The sequence below is a fragment of the Pinus tabuliformis genome, chromosome X (genome assembly GCF_031772625.1).
Source record: "Pinus tabuliformis cultivar Carrire ecotype Pingquan chromosome X, CPIR1, whole genome shotgun sequence".
Taxonomy (NCBI): Eukaryota; Viridiplantae; Streptophyta; class Pinopsida; order Pinales; family Pinaceae; genus Pinus; species Pinus tabuliformis.
Window position 1 is genome coordinate 574,638,191 of NC_142308.1, and position 21,382 is coordinate 574,659,572.

Here is a 21,382-nt window from a genome sequence, read left to right on the forward strand (position 1 = left end):
GCCAGATTGACCCTTCTTCATCCAATTCAGGTAGACTGGTTTGAATTCTGCAATTGTTCCCAATCACTTTCTTGAGGCATGAGACATGGAAAACTGGATGGATTTTTGCAGTGGGTGGCAAAGCTAGCTTGTAGGCCACTTCTCCAATGCGCTGAAGTACTCGATACGATCCGTAGAATTTTGGAGATAGTTTCTAACAACCCTTGTCTTTGAGTGATGTTTGCTTATATGGTTGCAACCTCAAAAATACCTGATCCCCTTCTTGAAATTGGCGTTCTGAGCGATGCTGATCTACCTATTGCTTCATGCGGTTTTGAGCTTGATGAAGATTCTCTCTAAGATGGGCGAGCATGGTTGTGTGGTTCTGTAGGAGTTGATCCACTGCTTATACCTTTGAGCACCCCTTGATATAAGAAGTAGGGGAAGGAGGGAGTTGACCATAAACTGCTTCATAGGGAGTCACTTTGGCGGTGGCATGATAGTTGGTGTTATACCACCATTCAGCTAGAGGTAACCATTGTACCAAAGATGTTGCTTTTCTGAAGTGAAACACCTAAGATAGGTTTCCAGACATTTGTTGACTGCTTCAGTTTGACCATCCGTTTGTGGATGATAGGAAGTACTGAGTTTTAGTTGGGTACCTTGTAGCCTGAAGAGTTCCTGCCAAAAATTACTGGTGAAGATCGGGTTACGATCAGACACAATAGAAGTGGGCATGCCATGCAATTTGAAGATCTGATCCATGAAAGATTGAGCGGCCAAAGTCGGTGTAAAAGGGTGGGGCAGGGCGCAAAAAATGAGCATACTTAGAAAGTCGGTCCACAACCACCATGATGACTAACTTGTTTCCTGACTTTGGAAGACCTGTAATGAAATCCATAGAAACCTCCGTCCATATTGATGCCGGTATGGGCAATGGTTGTAGTGTGCCTGGTGCTTTGATTGTCTCCCCTTTGTGGCGCTGACAGACATCACATTCCGCTACAAAAGTAAGAATGTCCTTTTTCATTCCTGTCCAAAAAAATGATCTTCTAGTGTGAGCATACATCTTTTGAAAGCCTGAATGTCCTGCAGTGGGGGATGAGTGCAACTCCGCCAAAATGCGGCTTTTGAGGGTGGATGTTGGTGATATTACTACTCTGTCCTTGTAGCAAAGAATCTCATCCTGCCACGAGTAGCCCTTGGTGGAATTTGGATCCGCCTGTAATTGAGTAATGAGTTGGGAGAGCCAAGGATGTGAAAACCATTCCCTGCGAGCCTCTTCAATCCATTCTGGAATGGGAAGGAAAATTGCGAGCAGGGTACTTTCCTCATCAAATTGGCGAGATAATGCATCTGCTACAATATTTTCGTGCCCTTTCTTGTAAATGATCTCATAATCATATCCCAGCATTTTGGCGAGCCATTTATTTTGTTGTGGTGAGGATAGGCGTTGCTCCAAAAAATATTTAAGGATGTGATGGTCTGTGCGGATTTGGAAACGTCGCTCCAATAAGTAAGGTCGCCAGGTATCTACTGCATGTAATATGGCCATCATTTCCTTCTCATAGGTAGATTGTCCCAGATTCTTCCCACTTAGTTGTTGGCTTGTGAAGGCCAAGGGTCGATCTTCTTGCATTAAGACCGCCCCAAAACCCGTACCCGAAGCATCACATTCAATGACAAAAGATTTGGTGAAGTCGGGTAGTGCTAAGACTGGAGTGGAACACATGGCATTTTTTAGAGCTGTAAAGGCCTGTTGTGCTTCGTCATTCTAGAGGAATGAATTTTTCTTGAGGAGTTGAGTGAGGGGTTTCGCAATGTGACCATAATTGCAGACAAATTTGCGATAGTAGCCCATGAGACCCAAAAATCCTCTCAGGCTCTTCAAGGTCTTAGGTTGAGGCCAATCCTGCATTGCCTGGATCTTTTTGGGGTCCACCCTGACACCTTCACGCCCCACAATGTGGCCCAAATACTCAACTTCTTCCATGCCAAAAGAACACTTGGACATCTTAACAAATAATTTATGCTTGCGGAGCAGTTGCAAGAGCAGATCTACATGTTGAAGATGTGCAGCCCAAGTGCAACTGTAGATGAGGATGTCATCGAAGAAAACAAGGACAAATTTTCTGAGATATGGTTTGAGGAGGTGGTTCATAAGGCTCTGAAAAGTAGATGGGGCGTTACAAAGACCGAATGGCATGACCAGGAACTCATAATGGCCTTCATGAGTTCTGAAAGCAGTCTTTGGAATGTCGACTTCTTTCATGCGAATTTGGTGGTAGCCTGAGCGAAGATCCAGCTTAGTGAAGAATTGAGCCCCATTTAGTTCATCCAGCAAATCATCAACAACCGGGATAGGAAATTTATCTTTGACTGTCAACTTATTGAGGGCCCTGAAGTCTGGACACATACGCCATTCCCCATCTTTCTTGAGCACCATGACCACCGGTGATGAATAAGGACTAATGTTGGGATGAATGACTCCTGCTTCCAAAAGTTCCTTGATTATTTTTTCTATTTCATTCTTTTGGGCGAACGGATATCTATATGGGCGCACATTTGGTGGTTGGGCCCCTGGGACCAAAGTGATGCTATGATCATGTTCCCCTCTCGAGGGTGGAAGCTCATGAGGCTTGTCAAAGACTGGCAGATGGTTATTTAAAATCTATTGCATCTCAGGATGAATCAGAAGATAATTGGGTTCGACGGCGTGGATGGCATTAAATTGAGCTATAACTCCATGATGGCCCTTTTTTAACAATTTTTCCATCCTATGTGAGCTGATGATAGAAGGAGCTCCCGCCTGGAGTCCGCGGAGGGTATGTGTGGAGTTGTTCTGCTTAAAGCTCATATACAACTCCTAGAAATCCATTGTGATTGGCCCAAGTGTGCGAAACCATTCAGCACCGAGGACAATGTCGCATCCTCCCATGTGTATGGCAAACATGTGGGTCTTCAACTGATAATCCCCTATTTGAAGTTTGACATTTTCACAGCGACCTTCACATTTCATTGTTCCCCCATCTGATATTTGGACTTGGAAGTTAGAAACTGCTCGTACAAAACAATGCACTGCTTCCGCGACTCTTTGATGGATAAAATTATGTGTACTTCCACTATCAATCAAGACTACTACTGGGCGATGCTTAATAAAACCTCTGATTTTGAGAGTTTGAGGTGAAGAAATCCCTGCCAAAGCATGCAGCGAAATAACTGGTTCGCCAAGGACATTTCCCTTCTGGTTGTCCTCTTCGTCCTCCTCAGGTTCCTCAAGTGGTGGGGCTTCCTCCAATGAGCTGTAAATTTGTAATCAATAGCATCAATTTGAAAGAATTTGGGCTCCTTGCATTTTTGACCTGGGGAGTATTTTTCATCACAGTAGTAACATAATCCCTGCTTTCTTCTTTCTACCATTTCTGCAGGTGACACCTTTTGAACCTTAAGTGTTTGAGTAGTGCTGTGAGCCTGTGGGGGGTGACCCTTGGCGGTGAAATTTGGGCGATTGGACTGGGCCGCTAACGCACGTTCAACTTTACGAGCTACCTTGCAAGCCTCCGAACATGTGGGAGGGTGGTGCAGTCGGACGTGAGCTTGTATGGCCTCTTTAAGACCACTGATAAAACATTCTGTGTAGAACGCACCTTGGAGACCCATAGTGCGGAAAGCTAAGGTTTCAAAGGCTGTAATATATTCATCCACTATGCCAGTCTGTCAGAGCTTAGTGAGACGACCCAAAAAAGCAGAGTCATGGTCAAAGCACTCTATAAGAGCTTTTTTGAAGGTGTCCCAAGTCAAGGGCCTTCCATTGCAACGTTGATGCCATTGCCACCATTGCCATCTTCCATTGTCCAAGTACATGCTCCCCATCATAAGCTTGAGTCTCATTATCTAAGATGTAATTCAGATTGAAATACTGCTCCATTTGTGCTACCCATGCTGCCGGGTGAGAACCATCAAATTTATGCATATCCAGCTTGGGTGGTCGCAAACGGGATTGTTGGTGGGTGCCCCAGAGGTGAAGAGAGTGGCTAGACTCACCCTCACTGTGATCATTGCCAATATACGCCTCCTTGCGGGCTTCCGCCTTGCCCTTAGAAAGTGCATTAGTTATTGTCATCAGCTGATCTTGGAGGTCTTTCAAGGATTGTTCAAGTTTGTCGATCTTCTCATTGGCCATAGCTTGAGCTCTAGTTTCTACCATGCACCGATCCGATGTACTGGAAATTTGGGACTGCCCAAATTTTTTTTTAGCACTAACAATTGAATGGTACCACCTTGCTCAGCTCGTCGTCCTGATTCTTATGGGCTCGATCACCAATAAGCACCCCGGGGGGTCTCAGAACTTTTTTTTTTTTTTGAAAACTCCTAGCGGAGTTTTACTCCTTGCTTAGGAATACTGTAGTAGCCGAATCCCCAAAATGTCAATGCTGCCAAAAGTCCTGCGAAAATCACGCCCCAGTATAGGAACCCACACAACTACTCATATCTGGATGGCGGCTCTGGTGGATCTGAGAGATCTGAATGGCTGATCGGATAGATCTGAGTGGCGGAACAGATTGCTGCTGCGGATCTAATGGATCTAATAGATCTGAATGGTTGTTCTGTTAAACCTGAGCTGCGGGACTAATTTCTGTTGCTGCTACAAACCGCACTTGCGAGATCTGATCTGGCAGAGATTATGCGTGATCCCGAGATAGAAAAGGGAACTATGGTCTCGAGGAGTGTCAGGTGCTACAGATCGCAATATACATAAGGGTCTGACAGTAGTACTCGGCCCAATTTTTCAGGGCACTAACCAAGGAGGATCAATGGTACCCTTAGTCGTACAACCCGACTACCCTATCGTACGGGCGAGTAATCTCTCCGAGTGCTGTTCTCGGTGTACTGTAGCAGCAAGACGGCCGACGTTTTATCTATGGCAAGGTTTCAAGGGAGCTAGGGGGCTTCTGATATACCAGAGGGTACTTGGAAGACAGTCCGTGCGTGGTTCTGTCTAGTGCGCTACTACTCGAAGGGGTACCCACAGGTGTTACAAGGGAGTCCAACAAGCATGACCACCTCTTGTATTTCCTGCGTGCATGCCTCCCCAAATCCGCAGGTTTATGCGCTCAACAACAGATCCTGTGGTTTAAAGACGCCGAAACACGTCTCTAGCCAAAAAAAAAAATTGCTAAAAAAAGGAGATCCCACCGGCCTTGGAAAGCGCTCTAATACCACTTGTTATGCTCTTAACCTGCAAGACGATACAAGAATACCAAATATGCACAGAAATATACCCAGAACATAGAACAATGAGAAATAACAGCAGGTATTTTATTATTCAGAAAGTAATGTTCACTTGCCTCTTCAAGGGGGCAACCTCCAATAGAGCAGAGCTCGATTACAAAATAAGACACGATGCTTCTCGCAGGGAGTCTCTATCCTTTATATATGACTCATACATGCAATACCATGGAGCAATACCATGGTTCTTATTAATACCATCTATCTAATACCATGGCCCATTTGCAACTAACTGTGGTCCCGTCATTAAATGTGGGTTAACCACTTACAATTATTAATATGGGCTTTATTGACTCTTTACTTAACTATAACTATGACTCGATCCTACTACATAAATAAGGGGGTTAGGGTGGGACCCTAACACAAACTAGTAAACTTGCTCTTCAGAAGCATCTACGAGAAATATTCGCACTATGATACAAAGTGATCAAGATATTGTACATATATTTAGCTGACTTCTTTGCAATGTGAGGGATCAAATGGTCCTTCATAGAATGAAGGATAATTCTCTTTGCTTTGGCCACCTTCTTCTTGTGTTTAACTCAATGCATGGGATTGGTAGGAGTTGTAACCTTAGCTTCCACAAAAGACAAAAGATCAACCTCTTCCAACAGCATCACTGGTCTACACTTCCAATGCAGAAAGTTGGAAGTGCTATCTAATTGATAACAGTCTCCAAGACCAATACAAGTCATTCCCATAACTTTTGAACATACCTCAAACGATTAAATCAGCCAGGAATAAATAAAATCAGCAACCTATAACACGTACAAATCACCTCTCACATCTCCAAGCACCTATCACAGGCATGGATCAGTGTCAATAAGTGAAGCTAGGTCATCACACCCACTGAAATCCTCCGACAGTTCATTTCACAGACAGCAGCCTACTCTATACATGGATCTGAAGAATTTCAGATGCACTGCATTGATACCGTGTTAAATTTTATTGCATGATACACAGATTTGTACTTCCATGAATACAAATCCGAAAACTGCTGAAACATCCCTCAAACAGCTGACTGTATAAACTCAAAATTCTGATCTGTATAATCAAAGGTACAGACACTGCATGATGCAGAAGATCAGAACAGCAAACAGTATAGTACTAAATCTGCATAAAATCTCATTCTGGAAATTAAGGACAGCAAATAGAATGTGCACGAACTCAATCACGTAATTCTCTATTCCTTGCAATGAAGAATTACAAAACAACAGCTCAAAGTCCTAACCGTCTCACTATTCTAGTGAATCACCATGCTATTCCTTCATGGAAGAAGAAGGCTAAGATTTACAATGAAACTCCACCATCCCTGTGGCGCACCTTCTCTAGAAGCAAAGACTCTAACTCTAGCTGCCTGGAAGAGTACGCCCAACCTGCATGAGAAGACTCCCTCCTTAACTAGGAAAGTGTGCTTTAATCTAAATCTGGAACCCTACTCTTCTATGCGCTTTTCCTAAAGTTGGAAACAATGCCTGAAACGGAGCTGGAACAGAGCTTCTAAAAATAAAAAGGTCAGAGCCTAGCTAAACTAATAAAAACATGCTAAAGACGACTCTAAGTTTGGAACAGCACTGCTGACTATGGAATAAATGCTAGTATAGCCTTTTGAGAGAATGCAGGTCCCAAATCTATGCAATAGACAAACTGGAAATATAGAAACAACCAAATAATCTGTGTCTTCTAAACAGAAATCTGTGGGGTTGCAGGTACACCTGCTCAGCAATATCTAAACTAACAATAATTACACTCTTACATCTCAAAGAACACTCCTCTAGCATTGTGATGTTCATTATAAGAACCAAGGATACTGATCGCATAAAATTGAAGTGTGAATATGGCCTTTTGGCTACTTACTGAGTACAAGAATAATACTGGTATAGCTTTTTGAGAGAATGCAGGTCGCAATTTTATGCAATAGACAGTCTGGAAACATATAAACAACCCAGCAATCTTTGTGTCCTCTAAACAGAAAACTGTGGGACATTAAACTATTATGAATGTGACCAGATAGCAAATGCTAGTTTAGAACTACTAGAATGGCACAATATTAGAGGAGTTTGGTCTCTTCGAATCTCCTGAACAAGGAGTTTCAGTTTACAAGTAATTTTGAGAAAGAAATCAATTAGTTTGTTTCATTATAGCCTCTGCTTCTACTTCTTTGGTTTCATCTAACTTTTGAATCTTCAAACTACAATTTATCTGACTACCTAGTGCACATAACATAACCTAGGATCATGCATAGACAAAGAAAAATTAAGTGCAGATTACTACAACTTACCAGGATATGCACGCAAAGCTTCAACAGCTGCAGATATGCTTGCAGCATCTGCACCAAGCATTATTACATGACCGCCTAAAAGCCCATCCGTCTTGTACAAGTTTGCAAATTCAGCAGGTGACTTTTCAGATTCGAAATTAGTAATCAACATTGAGCTCTCTCCATTTAAATCATGTAATGTGGATCCAACAATCTGTTTTACTTTTCCCTGTAATTTTCCTTCACGGTATGTCAGATGATCATTGTAATAGTCTGCAAATAATTATCCATCCAAAAACCACCACAGCATATAATCCACAATTAAATTATTTCAAATGAAATGTGCATAATATCAAAAACTCAGAAAAGTAGTAGTGAATTGTGATGTCTATTGAAATTATGAACTATCATTGAGCACATATATATAATATGGTAAAGGGACTTGGAAAACTTAAATTGACTTCACCACTCAACAAGTAAAGATAATACAATTTAATTTCATCTTCTCTCCATTTTGGCCAACACAGCAGAAATGAAGAGGAAGGACCGCATGCATATTATGTTAAATGAAGTTAGAGGAGGAAGGGTTCTGCCAGATTTAGCAGGTGCACTAAATTTGTCAGAGGGAGCCACAAGTGGGGCCAAGGCACAGAAATTACTTTTTCTATTGTTTTTTACTTAGAAAAAATAAATTTTCCTCTAGTCAAAAATTCGATCGATCTCAGCTGTCCAAGGCAATGTAATCTCAGCCATTTGTGGTAGTGGTGGGCCCAAGTCAACTTTGAAGAGGGAAAAAGGGCACAGAACTTGGTCATTATGCACTAGAAGATCTTGGTGTTCAGCTCAGCGAAGAAGAGGGGTATTCAGCTCAGCGCTAGGGCTTCAGATCAGCAAATTAGATATAGAAGAGAAGCTGATTCAGCCTCAGATCACTTCCAGCAATTCGCAGACTTCTTCAGAGGCTGAAATCAATGCACAAAGGAGGCCGTACAAGTTCATACATGGGCGCAAAAGTGAGGCCGAGTTTGTGAGAAGGGCGCAGACCAGTGTGCAGAGGGTTTGGAGAGGCAAAGGGAAGTTTTTCCCTCCTGATCGTAATCTCTTTGTGAAGATTTGCTGAGCTGAATAATATGAAAACACCAAGATTATAGGTTTTCCCCAGTTCTGGTTTCCTGAGTAAATTTTTTGTATATTATTCACTTGTGTGTTTGTCTTTAATTGTTCCTTATTTCCGCTGCATGATAGTTAGGAAACTCAGCATATTTGTCAATAACAGTTAAAGTTCAAAATTTCACAGATTAGCTAGCTAGGTTTTAGAAAACTAACATGGTATCCAAGCTACATCTCTAAGTGAAGACCAGCACCATGTTTTCGACCTCAGGAACAGGTCAGGCACAGACGGAAGGCGAAGAAGAGCAGAAAGGTTGCACTAGTGTTTCTAGCAGTGCAACCTAGGGTTTAACCCACAGTGGGCAGTTTTCACCATTTAAATCAGCACCCAAAGGTTTTTGAAGAGTTCGACTAGCAAAATGTCTCACTAGGGTTTGAGACCAGATCACAGTTTTAAGGGAGCAACGAATTTCTGCTCATGGAACGAGAGGATTACACCGGCGCTTGAGGGGCAGGATGCGAAGGAGTTTGTGGAGAACCCACCAGAGGGAGTTTGTGGAGAACCCACTGGCCACACCAAGTGACCACCAACAGTTGGCTTAGCACAACAAGAATGATGCCAGAGCGAGAAGGATCATTCTTGAGGGAGTCAAAGACCATATAATGCCACATATTTCCAGCAAAAAGACTGCCAAAGAAATGTGGACAGTTATTTGAACCTCTACCATGGCTCAAGTGAGGCCAGAAAACTCGTGCTCAAGGACAAACTAAGAAACGTTTGGATGGCCAAGTCTGAGTCCATAATTTCTTATCTCACTGGGTTTACCCAGGTGAAGGACAAGTTGGTCGATGTAAGCTCACGCTGGATATACAAGGTGAAGCATGGAGAAGATGGGAGTGTGCATAAGTACAAGACCAGTTTTGTGGGCAAGGGTTTCTCGCAAGTTGAGGGCATAGACTATGATGAGACATTTGGCCCAGTGGCTTGTTATTCATCCATCAAAACAATTTTTCCACTTGCAGCTCAGATTGGGTGGAAGATCCACCAGATGGACGTGAACACAGCATTCCTCAATGTTAAATTGGCAACTAGGGCCAAACTCCATGTGGGTCAGCTTATTTATGGCAGCTGATATTTTTATTGGATCCCTCTCGTCGAGAGGTGTAGGATTGATCCAAAGATCATCCGATTCCGATAAGTATTTATGGAGATATGAATTTATTTTGTTTATGTAATTATTATCAAGCCGACCAACTCTTATGTAGGCTCTAGAAGCCCAACCGACGTGTCTATTCGTCATCCTCGTTTTAGTATAAATAGATGAGTGTTTGATGTCATTTGAACATGTATTCTTGAGTGATATCCTCCTCTCCACGTCTTGGGTTTTTGGAGAAAGAGTGAGACACCAAGAGAAACACACACTGGCCCAAAGATGATGCCCTAGCCTACATGTTGTACAAAATGCCCTAATATATCTGAACGCAGTCTTGTAATGGAGTCACCTAGCCGCAGTAAAGGAAAACACTTACACGCTGATCATATGCTGTTCAGGCAAATATTTACATGCTGGTCATACGCTGATCAGGTAGACATTTACACGCTAATTATATGTTGTTCAGGCATACATATATATGTTGGTTGTGGAAACAGCTATACGCTGTTCAGGCAGATATCACAATGGATTGGAGACAACTATACGATGTTCAACATATATATGTATATTCGCAGGGCTCCATACTCGCAGTTCAGCGTGGATATGGATCATGAAGTTGCAATCTATGTATTGGGTCAATACATGAAGCCGTAATCAAAGTACATAGCCACAGTCATGGGTTCATGGTTACGCTGTTCATTATACAGTCAACGTGATGCCCTATACACAAGGCAGAGGACTCAGCGATACACATAAACGCAGTCATGGTTATAGCCGCAGTGATGAAGAGGGCAGAAACGCAGTCATTCATATGACACCTATATGCACAAGAAAACGAAGCCGCAGTCAAAAGCTACAGCCAAATATGAATGCAGTTCATGACACACTGTTCAGAAGCTACAGCCAGATATGAGGGTATCCAGAATGAAGCATTAGGTGCAGTCACACTCAGATAACTGAAGTGTATAGATAGTCTCAGCATTCTAGTATTGGGTTAATCTCGCATGAATAAGAGCAGTCTTTCGGATGGAGATATAACAGTAAGACAGTCATGCCACAAAATTGATCTCTGTATTACAGCAAAAAATATTCAGACCTGTTATTTAATAGTCTTGTGTCTCGATGGAAGCATAGATATGGTCCTAATCTCATCTCAGCACAATGAGATTCCATGCTAATAGATAAGACAACATGAGGATGCATGAGAGCAGCATTAGAGTCATTGAGGTGCAGATCCATGATGATTGAGAACAACTCAATAATTTTTCGAAGCAGTACTACATAATGAATGGGTAGCATGATAGAATCATGCAGCAGCATAATGGGCAGCATTATGAACAGCATGATGGGCAGCATTATGAACAATATGATGGGCAGCATAATGGGCAGCATAATGGGCAGCATTATGAGCAGCATGATGGGTAGCATAAGTGCATGATGACATGGAGCATGGTCAGCAACATTGTAGATGGGCTGTGAAATGAAAACATGGAGCATGGGCAGCAGCATGATGAGAAGCACTATGAAATCATGTGCATGAGCAGCACAATGATACATTAGCATGGGCAACACTATGAGATCATGTGCATGGGCAGCACAATGATACATTAGCAGGGGCAGCAGCATGATGATGATGCACATTAGTTTGAGCAAGATCATGGACATGGACAGCCGCATGATGTAGTATGCAGTGGTGCAACTAGAGAACCAGATGCAGCATGATGATGGGAGATGATCTATGCTTAGATCTAGATAAAGTCAAAGTGTTGACTTCTGTTGTAAATGTACTCTCTCTCTTTCTCTGCTGAACTTTGAAGATAAAAGAAGATTTGATCAAAGGGTTTCCCCACACATTGTGGGGTTTGTCCCTGGCTCGCGCCACATCTTGTGTCCTCTTGTCTTGGCTTGTCTTCTGCATTTTATATTTATGTTCTATCTGCAGTTTATCGTAATGCTGATGTGATTGCTAACTGTGAAAATTTAAATAAATTGCTCTAGCATAGAACATACCTAAACTTAACACTCAAACCCCTATGGCTGCTCCATGTAAATCTCTTCCTCAACAGGGTGTTTGAGGAAGAGATTTATATGGAACAGCCAAAGGGGTTTGAGACCTTTGAAAGAGACACTCATGTCTATTTGCTAAAGATAGCTCTTTATGGGCTCAAGCAGGCTCTGAGAGAATGGTACACTCGGATTGATAGCTTCCTTCAGTGATTGGGCCTCACTAAGAGTGAGTCGGATGCCAACCTATACTACATCACAGTTGGGGGGTTTCCGCTCATTCTAGTGCTCTATGTTGACAATCTTATCTTAACTAGAGAAAACAACTTGATTCAGGATTGCAAGGAAGATCTTGCAAGAGACTTTGAGATGAAGGACATAAGGCTTATGCACTATTTCCTTCGGCTAGAGGTATGGCAGGGTGATGGGGAAATCTTCTTAGGGCAGGGGAAATACACTACAGAAATCCTCAGGAGGTTTCATATGCAGGATTGCAAGTCCATGACTGTTGAAATATGTAGCTAGGTTCGGTCTTCATAATATGTCATCTACTCTTGATAAAATTATTATTGTTATTTTATAGAATGGGTTTCATGTTCAAGGTCATTTTTATTTAAGGTCAAAGCACCCATTGTGTGCTTCTAAGGATTGTCAAAGATTCATGGAGTCAATAGAGTCATTTTATGTAAAAGACCCCTTTGGGCATTTTGTAACAAGTCATAGAATTTATTTTTGAGTCAAAAATGTAGATCTACCCTTCTAAGACCAAGTTAGCTTGGTAGTGAAGAAGTCAGCTTCATTAGGGCTATTCGTCCTCCTTGGAAACCTATATATAAGTTGCCATTCAACCTCATTTGGACATCCATCCATTCGATCAAGGAAGCAAGGACAAGAAAAAGAAGGGCAGCGAAAATCTATAAGAAAGAAAGCAAGACGAAAAATCTGATTTTTCTCTCTATTTCTCTCACACATGCGAAAGAAACTAGGGTTTTGCTACATCTACAAACCCTAATTTCTAAAATATCCAAGAAGGGATGAAATCTCAATTAAATAAGTTAATTTGATCATCTACAAGCCTTTGAAGAGGAAGCAGCGTGTCACCGCTCAAACTAGCAGGGGTCTTGGGAGGGGTTCCTATGGAGCAACTACCAGGCCGAGGGGAACAATGGAGTGATAGCCCACTATCACCTCAGCTAAGGCTACTTACTCTTTACGGATTTTCACCGATGGGAGGAGTCCTAGTATATGAGGAATCATGAGAATATATGGTCAATGATAAGATTAAGAAGTGATTCCTAGGCCTATTCACAAGAGAGACTCAACTAAGCGGGTTTCTTTCTTTAGAAGCGAGGTGATGGGCTCTCTAGGAAGGGCTAAGAGGGCCTTTAAGGATAGGGTTGAGAGTATGCCTTGTCAAGGTAGACCCTACTCTCAAAAGGCTTTTTGGATGCTTGACTTCTAAGTGATCTTTGTCGAATTGGAGTCAACAAGTTGTGGGACCACAAAGGGCCAAGTGGACCCAAAATTAGGTCAAGGATATGGGGTTGATCAATCAAGGATGTACTTCGAACTAATTGGGGAAAAGAGGAGGATCAAAGAGAGAATTTTGCTTTGGTGATTATGTGTTATGATCCCAATGAGGTTACTAGCCAATGGGAAACCAAGGGCAAGAATTGATCTCCGAGCTAGGACTTGATATATCTCAAGATCCCACCATCGGAATCTCGTGAAATTTGGAGGGCTTATTGAGGACACATGTGGCTTGATACTGCCTCTGAGAAAGTCGTCTAGCCTATATTTGTTGCTAGAAGTGACTCTCCAACCCTCTGGAAGACTTTTCCGACCTTTGGAAACTGAATCAACCTCCTCCTCAGCTAAATGGAACTGCTTTGTGACAACCTTTGTGCAGTCTCTGCACTTCTTATACATGGATCACTTATGTCACTTGTTGCCTCTTCGAATCTGGAAAACTTCCTCTGGATCATTGCTCCTCACTCACCGCTTCGATCTCTGGCTCTCCGGCAGCTGACTACTGTTACTCTGGTATTCGATCTGCCAAGAAAATGGAACTACTGGTGTTCTCAAGCAGTGTATATAATATCGTCGAAATATTGTCGATTTTCGGAAATATCGCGATATTTTCGGGGAGACGAAATATCGCCTGGAAAATATCACGATATTTTGTCTCCCTGAAATATCATGATATTTCCGAAATATCAGCGATATCTCGGGGAAATATCGTGCTACGACCTAAAATATCGTCAGGAGACAGTAAAAATTGTCGTCGCGGCTATAAAAGTCCAATTTTGTTTTTTTTTCAATCATTTTCATTTTTGATTGCTAAAGAAGGAAGGGGAGAGCTATGTGCTTGCTGCCAAGGAGGATTTGAGTGTTGAATAGCTATTATCGCCACCAACAATGAAGATTTTGTTGATCTAAGCTTGAAGAAATATAGAAAATTTCATTTTTTCCGTTAACAGGTATGTTCAAATAAACCCCTATGTTAATGAATTTTTTGATAGTTTTAGGATTATTCTTGCTTGCCTATTTGCCTACAATCATTTTGTTTGGTTTTTTTCTCCATTTGCTATGATTTTCATGCCCATGAGCAAATGCAAGGGTTTTCTCCATATTTGGAGAGCAAACTCCATTTTTTTTTAAACTTTCAAATACACCCTCTTATTGTCATTTATGGTTTTTCATTGAATTCACATTGCAAATAATGTAGCAAAAAAATTATTTTGTAAAATGATGTGGTTATTACTTATTAATTCCAAAAAAATTTTGGTGCCCTAGGTTTGAGTTAGCTCACTACAAAATTCAAATATGCCAAAAGCCTTGGATCCATTTTGGGAGTATGGGGACCCTGATGGTAGGACAAATTGGGCATATCTTACATGCAAATTGTGTGGGACCAAGATGCCAGGAGGGGTTACACGACTGAAATACCATCTGGCTAGACTCACTAGACATGATGTTGGGATTTGTATAGTTTCTAGTCCGGAGCTTATACAAAAAGCTCTTGAGGCAATTGATAAAAAAGACAGAAAGAAGGAAGAGACAGAAAGAAGGAAGGTTGAACATGCAGGTAGATCTTTCAGGATATGTTCTCCTAATTTTGATGTTGAGGGTAGTGGGAGGAGCTCCACAGCTGGCACATCATCACCTGCTACTGCTAGTGCGAGGTCATCATTTTTTGTTCCACGAACAGGACATGGATCACAACCTGGCATAAAATCGCTTGTTAAAAAAAAGGAGAAGCAAGAAGCAGATAGAGTCATGGGGAGGTGTCTTTTCTAGAGCGACTTACCTCTCAGCATCACCAAAACCAATCCATTTTGGCAGCCAATGTGTGATGCTATTGTTGTTGTGGGCCCAGGGTACAAAAGTGCTACATATGAGGAGTTGCAGGGGCCAATTCTTCAAGCAGAAAAGCAGGACATCAACTCTAGATTGGTGGAGTTGAAAAAAACATGGGAAGTTACTGGATGCACAGTGATGTCTGATGGTTGGACAGATAGGAAGGGTAGGACCCTTCTAAATTTTTTTGGTACATTGTCCTAAAGGTACCATGTTTATTAAATCGGTGGATGCATCAGAACATATCAAAGATGCAGCAACAATATGTGAGTTGTTAGATGGGTTCATTTGGGAGATTGGTGTGTAGAATGTGGTGCAAGTCATAACAGACAATGCAGCTAATTATGTGTCTACCGACAAGATGCTTATGGAGAGGCATCGCACATTGTTCTGGACTCCGTGTGCAGCACATTGTCTCGATTTGTTGCTTGAGGATATGAGGAAACTCTCCTTCATCAAGGAGGCGATTGATATAGCTAGGAGCGTCCCCAAGTTTATTTATAACCATGCTTTTGTTCTTAGCCTCATGAGGAAGTTCACTAGAAACAAGGAGTTGCGGCATCCTGCGATCACACGTTTTGCCACAAACTTTATTACTCTTCAGTCTTTGCTTCAATGTCAGTTCGAGTTGAAGCAAATGTTTGTGTCTGATGACTAGCGTAATTGTAAACACAGCAGGAGACAGGACGGGAAAGCCATTGCAAAAATGGTGTACTCTGAGACTTTTTGGCATGGAGTAGAAGAAGCATGCTCAGTTAGTGAACCTATAGTAAAGGTTCTCAGATTGGTAGATGGGGAGAATCCTGCAATGGCTTATTTGTATGAGGCCATGGATAGGGCCAAGGAGGCCATTCGTTCTTATTATGCAGACAAGGGTTCTGCTGGCCTTGATAGGCATATGATGTTATGGGATGTGATTGATAGTCGATGGACAGGGCCGCTTCAGCGACCCATTCATGCAGCAGCACTCTTCCTCAACCCCGCATTTTCATACAAATGCGGCTCTGATTTTGATGGCAAGGTGATGGAAGGGCTCCATTCTTGTATTCATAGGATGGTACCTGATCCTGAGCTTCGTAGCAAAATCAATCACGAGATACAGTATTATCGGGATTGTGTTGGCCTATTTGGCTTTGATGATGCTATTAGGGAAAGGACCCTCTTCATGCCACGTAAGTGACAAGTCATCACTCATTAGAAATTAGAATTTTCAATTTATAATTTCCTTACTTATAATTCTATTTTTTTAAAATTCAATTATGTAACTTTTATTTGAAAGTTTAATTATGTTTTAAGTTTTTGAATTTTTTAATTCTTTATTTTGTTGTAGATATTTGGTGGCGAAGCTGTGGTGTAAGGGCACCAAATTTGCAAAAATTGGCCATAAGAATCTTGAGTCAAACATGTAGCTCTTCAGGGTGTGAGCGCAATTGGAGTGTATTTGAGAAAATACACACAAAAAAGCGCAACAGGTATAACTTTGAGCTCTAGCCTTCAGTTGAGCAATTACACTTATTGTAATTTTTAATTTTTAATTTATGACCTTCAAGTGTCAAGAGTCAAGACTCATTAGTTTTTTTGACACTCTTACAGGTTGGAGTTCACACGCCTCAATGATTTAGTGTATGTGCATTACAACATCCGACTTCAAGTGAGGCAAATAGAAGCACCAATGGATCCAAATGCCATTTCCTTAGATAATATTGATGTATTGTCTCAGTGGAGGGTGGAGTCTAAGGAGCCCATCTTGGAGGAGTCACCTTCATGGTTAGAGCCAGATGATCCATTAGAACAGGGGCAGCAAGAGGAGGAAGAGGAGGAGGAGTAGCACTCAGAGGAGGAGCAGGAGGAGGAGGAGGAGGACATTGTGGGAGCATCAGCATCAACACCATCTCCTATAGATATAGGAAAGCACAGCTCCATACCTAGCACTCATTATTTGACATTAGTTGCAGAGGCAGGGTCATGGCCTTTTACTACTAAGGGCAAGCCTGGCAAACAGCCCATCATGTTTTCCTGTAAAAGGGGGAGAGGGCAATGATTTCAGATAGATAGCTGCTAGTTTTATTTGTTATGCTACATATAACTCATGATGATGAGATGCTTTTATATATGTGATGTTATTTTGTATTGGTTCTCCACATTTGAGTCCTTGAATGGACAATTATCATGGATCAGCAAGATTTGGTATCACCTTTGATGTATCATTTCTATTTGACATCATATATATCAGTGCTTTCTTCATATTTAGTGCCAATGTGTTTATTTCATGTTGTTATTGCTTTGTATGTTTAAAAATTTGAAAAAAGATGAATATATTATGCAATTTTATGCTTGCTGATGTTTGCCGATATTTTCGCCTATATTGCCGATAAGATATTTTCTGGACCCTCGCCGATATTTTGCTGATACCAATATTTTCAACACTGTTCTCAAGTGTATTATCCAAGTGCCCATCGACTTCCTCTTATAATCCACTATTGGAGCACCAACGACCAAGATTAAAACTTAATCGATGGCTAGGATCATCTTGGAATCGATCCATGTGAGTTTCTACATGATTCTCACCTTGACTTAATTAATATTGATTAATTAATCAGTTTTCCTAAGTTTAGACTTACGAAACATTAAAAAAAATAGTTAATAATCTAATTAAGTCACTTCTAGGTAGAATTTCCATAAATGATTTCTAGGTCTTGGAGATCTTATGTATTCTAGCCTCTCCACCAAATTTTGTGGCTAGAACACATCCGATGCTACAAAAATTAACACCTATCATAAGCTTTACAATCCCTAGCCATATGTCCAAAGGTTGTGCATGAAAAACAATAACCATTAAACAAATTGGCATATCTGGATGAGTTATCTTGTCTGGATGATCTTTTGTATTCTTTCTTTCTTGGAGGTGGTACAGTCCTTTGTTGATTATTTCTTGTAGCCACAACATTTTCAACCTTGTTTGGTTTTTCATTTTGATTTGATCCTTGAGAGATCATGTTGTTAGTCTTCTCATTAGTCTTGTTCTCGGAGCTTGTACCTTTGTCATGTGGGGCTTCACCTGCTTCTTTGGCCTTCATCTTCAACTGAACCAATTCTTGATCTTTCTTTCCAATAATCTACAAGTTTTCCTCTTGACATTCCTTGAGCGTGTTGATTTTAGTAAGGGTTGCGTCAAGTTCTCCTTGCTTTTGATCAATATCTTCTTGAAACCAACTTTTCAAGGTTTTCCTTCTTTTTCTTTGCTTCTTCTACCTATAGCTTTAGAAGAGTGACATTTTTTGCTTCTTTGTTAAGAACTTGTATTTGTTCCTTTTGTCTTCATTGTCCTTTCTAAGAATACTAATTTATGTTGAAGATGCATCTAGTTCCTTTTGTTTTTTATCAACTTCAGATACATACTGTTGACCACTACATGTCAACCACCCATAGCAGTACACCCCCTTTTTTCTCAAAAGGGATAGTGCCTAATCGACGTATCCGTCCCGTTCAACTATCATCATCAGCCTGAGGATCATCTTATAATGCAAAACCCAGTCTGCATGTGTATAATGTAAATAATCTTAGCCGATCCGTGTCGTGTATGTAATCACCTAGGTGAACCTACTTTTCTGGTGACGATCTACATTCCGAAAGGTTTTTTGTCTCACCGATCCATTCTCGAATGGTCAGCAGAGTTTTCCTTCAGCCTTACCCCAAAGCCAGAATGGATTTTGTCACTGGCATCTTAGGGGAGTCCTAGTGTTCTAGATCGAATCTATGTAAAAGTGATTTGGGAATAATCCTAACTATTTGGTTAGGTTATTTTATTACAAATTGCTTGATCTGCTAGATTATATTTGTGTCGCAAAACTGGGTAGTCTGTGAGGGTCTTTTTCAAATGGGTTTTTCCCCCTTGAGATGTAAAAAATGTAAAAAATCATGATGTAAAGTGTCTTTAGAGTTATAAAAATAATTTATCCCCTCATAGGTCCTAGGTCCTAGGTAAATTTAAATTTTCCAGAGGCAAAATTCGTGGATCCTTTAAAAAATTAAATCTTAACAGGTCCAGGGACTAAGGTTAATTGATTATTTTGCTAAATTTTATGCCTTGGGTCCCTGGGGTTAAGTCAAAGTCAAAATTTTAAGGAAATAAATGCAAAATTTTAATTTTTGAATTTATTAAAATGCATTTAATTGAAAAATTCGAAATTTCCTCAATATTTAAAATTTCGACAGATGAGATTAAAAGAAATTTTGATCCTCATCAACGGTCGAGATCACTTTGACAAGGATCACTCGAACTAGCCGTTGAAGGATTTATCTTTAAATAGAAGGTCATTTGTCAGTCAGTGGGATCCGATCTTTTGATTGTGTACTAAGCGAAAAGCTCTCTTGTAATCTTTTTATGAGTAATAAAGAAAGACTTTGGGGTTAAATTTCTGTTGATGTTACTCTTCATGGAAATGTTGTAAGATGTATTATTTTCATGCGTAATTTCTTTTTTGCCATTAATAATAGTTTCTGAAGAGCGATTTGAGTACAGGTATCTTGCTCAGTCGCTGGGGTTTGAATGATAATTTAAGTTTTGAATATAATAGCAGGTATCTCTATTAGATCTGAATTTTATTATTGTTTTCTCGCTCTATGTTGACGGCTGAATTGAGTTTTGCAGGTAAATCCTTGATTATTAGATGTAAAGATGTAACTCGCAATCTACTATTAACTCGCAAATAGGTATAAAAATGTAACTCGCAATCTACTATTTATGCTCTAATCTGGACCTCAGGACTTGCTATAGACCGCAGCAGATTCAGAGATTACATGGCATTTGGTTCCTTCAAAATGGGTCACATAATTATCAGAATTGAGCTTAGATTAGTGTAGGCATAAGTCGCTGGAAATTCTGTTAGAGACTAATCAAAATGATGTCCTTATTATGTGTCTATGCTAGGTCAGAACTGTTTACAATGATGACTGCAGGGCTAGAAGAATTGTACCAAAAATCTCAAATAGATGTACCAAAAAAAGATCGAAACTACAAGCAACTAGCCACAAGATCCTCTCCCAGAGATCCTCGCTTGTTCTGTTATTTGATGCCCTAACAAGAGCTGCAATCATAGAGCATTCATCGCCTACACTTCAGTAACCAACAGAAGCCCAGAACAGTGCCTAAAGAGACCTCAGAACTTCACTGTTTTTAGCCGAACATGGAGATGAAAATAACCCAACCGAAACCCTGAGCCCAAACAAAACAGAAAGTTTCCCTCTTCGTCTGATGTAACAGTCTCCACAAACGCCGGAAATTTCAGAGTATTATTTGTCAAATGATATTCATTTTTTGCACAGTTCAAGATATATTGGATTCACCTTTTATAGTCAATGGAGGGGTTTCTAAGGGTAGTGGATGCAGGAGTTTAAGGAGGGAAATATCCTTTTTAAATCTAAGATGTATTTAGGATGAAGCCCTAAGGATAGATCGTCTGCTTATTTGGAGATGGGATTTTGAGGTCTTGATGAAGTCCAATTCCCCTTGTAATTTCAAATAATGTTTGAGGTGCTCTATAAGGTATTCTAACCACAACCTTGAAGAAAATCCTTCTTGCTTTGAATAATGGGCTAGCCAATGTAAAGGTGCCACATCACCATCCTTGTGGGGTTTGTACCCACAAATTGGGTCCTTTAACTCACAAACCGTGAAGAGCCACGTGGCGTACCACATACCACCGGAATCAACTCAACAAGGAGAATCCAATTACGATGATCTTCAATGCAAATTCAGTGATTTGCTTCTTCAAAAACCCTCAACAAGTGCGGGGTATGATCATTGTCCACCCAAACCCTAGAGCTAGGGTTAGGCTTTCCAGCCAGCCTTCAATTGGAGCTTCCAACTAATGAAATCCAAACAAATATTAAGAGCGTTCACTAATGAATGTTGACATCAATGACAACACCATTCAACAACAAGTACATCAAGTGGCCAAATATACATTATGAAGACCGACCATAGTTACAAATTCAACACTCCCTCTTAACTAAGGAGGTATTCATACTGACTATCATAGATGCCCTCAAGTTGACAAATTTCTCTAAAGAAAAAGGTTATATCAAATCATCACCAGCATCATCATCTACTACCATTAGCATCTGCTAGTGGCCCTATCTGGGGCAGTACCAAACCCATGGCATTGTCATCAGTGTGTCAAGACTTACTCCTCCAGAGTGATCGGTCCTAAAATCCCAAGGCCTC

The 21,382-nt window shown here is 40.9% G+C and overlaps 1 protein-coding gene across 1 annotated transcript in view; it reads right to left on the reverse strand.

The window, feature by feature from the left end:
* The window catches only part of APG10 (Aldolase-type TIM barrel family protein), a 354,245-nt gene that overhangs the window by 295,073 nt on the left and 37,790 nt on the right, over positions 1 to 21,382 (reverse strand). Inside the window, exon 3 of the mRNA XM_089447057.1 lies at positions 7,550 to 7,757. Within this exon, the coding sequence (XP_089303183.1) occupies positions 7,550 to 7,757 (208 nt within the window). The remainder of the gene's footprint in view (positions 1 to 7,549; positions 7,758 to 21,382) is intronic.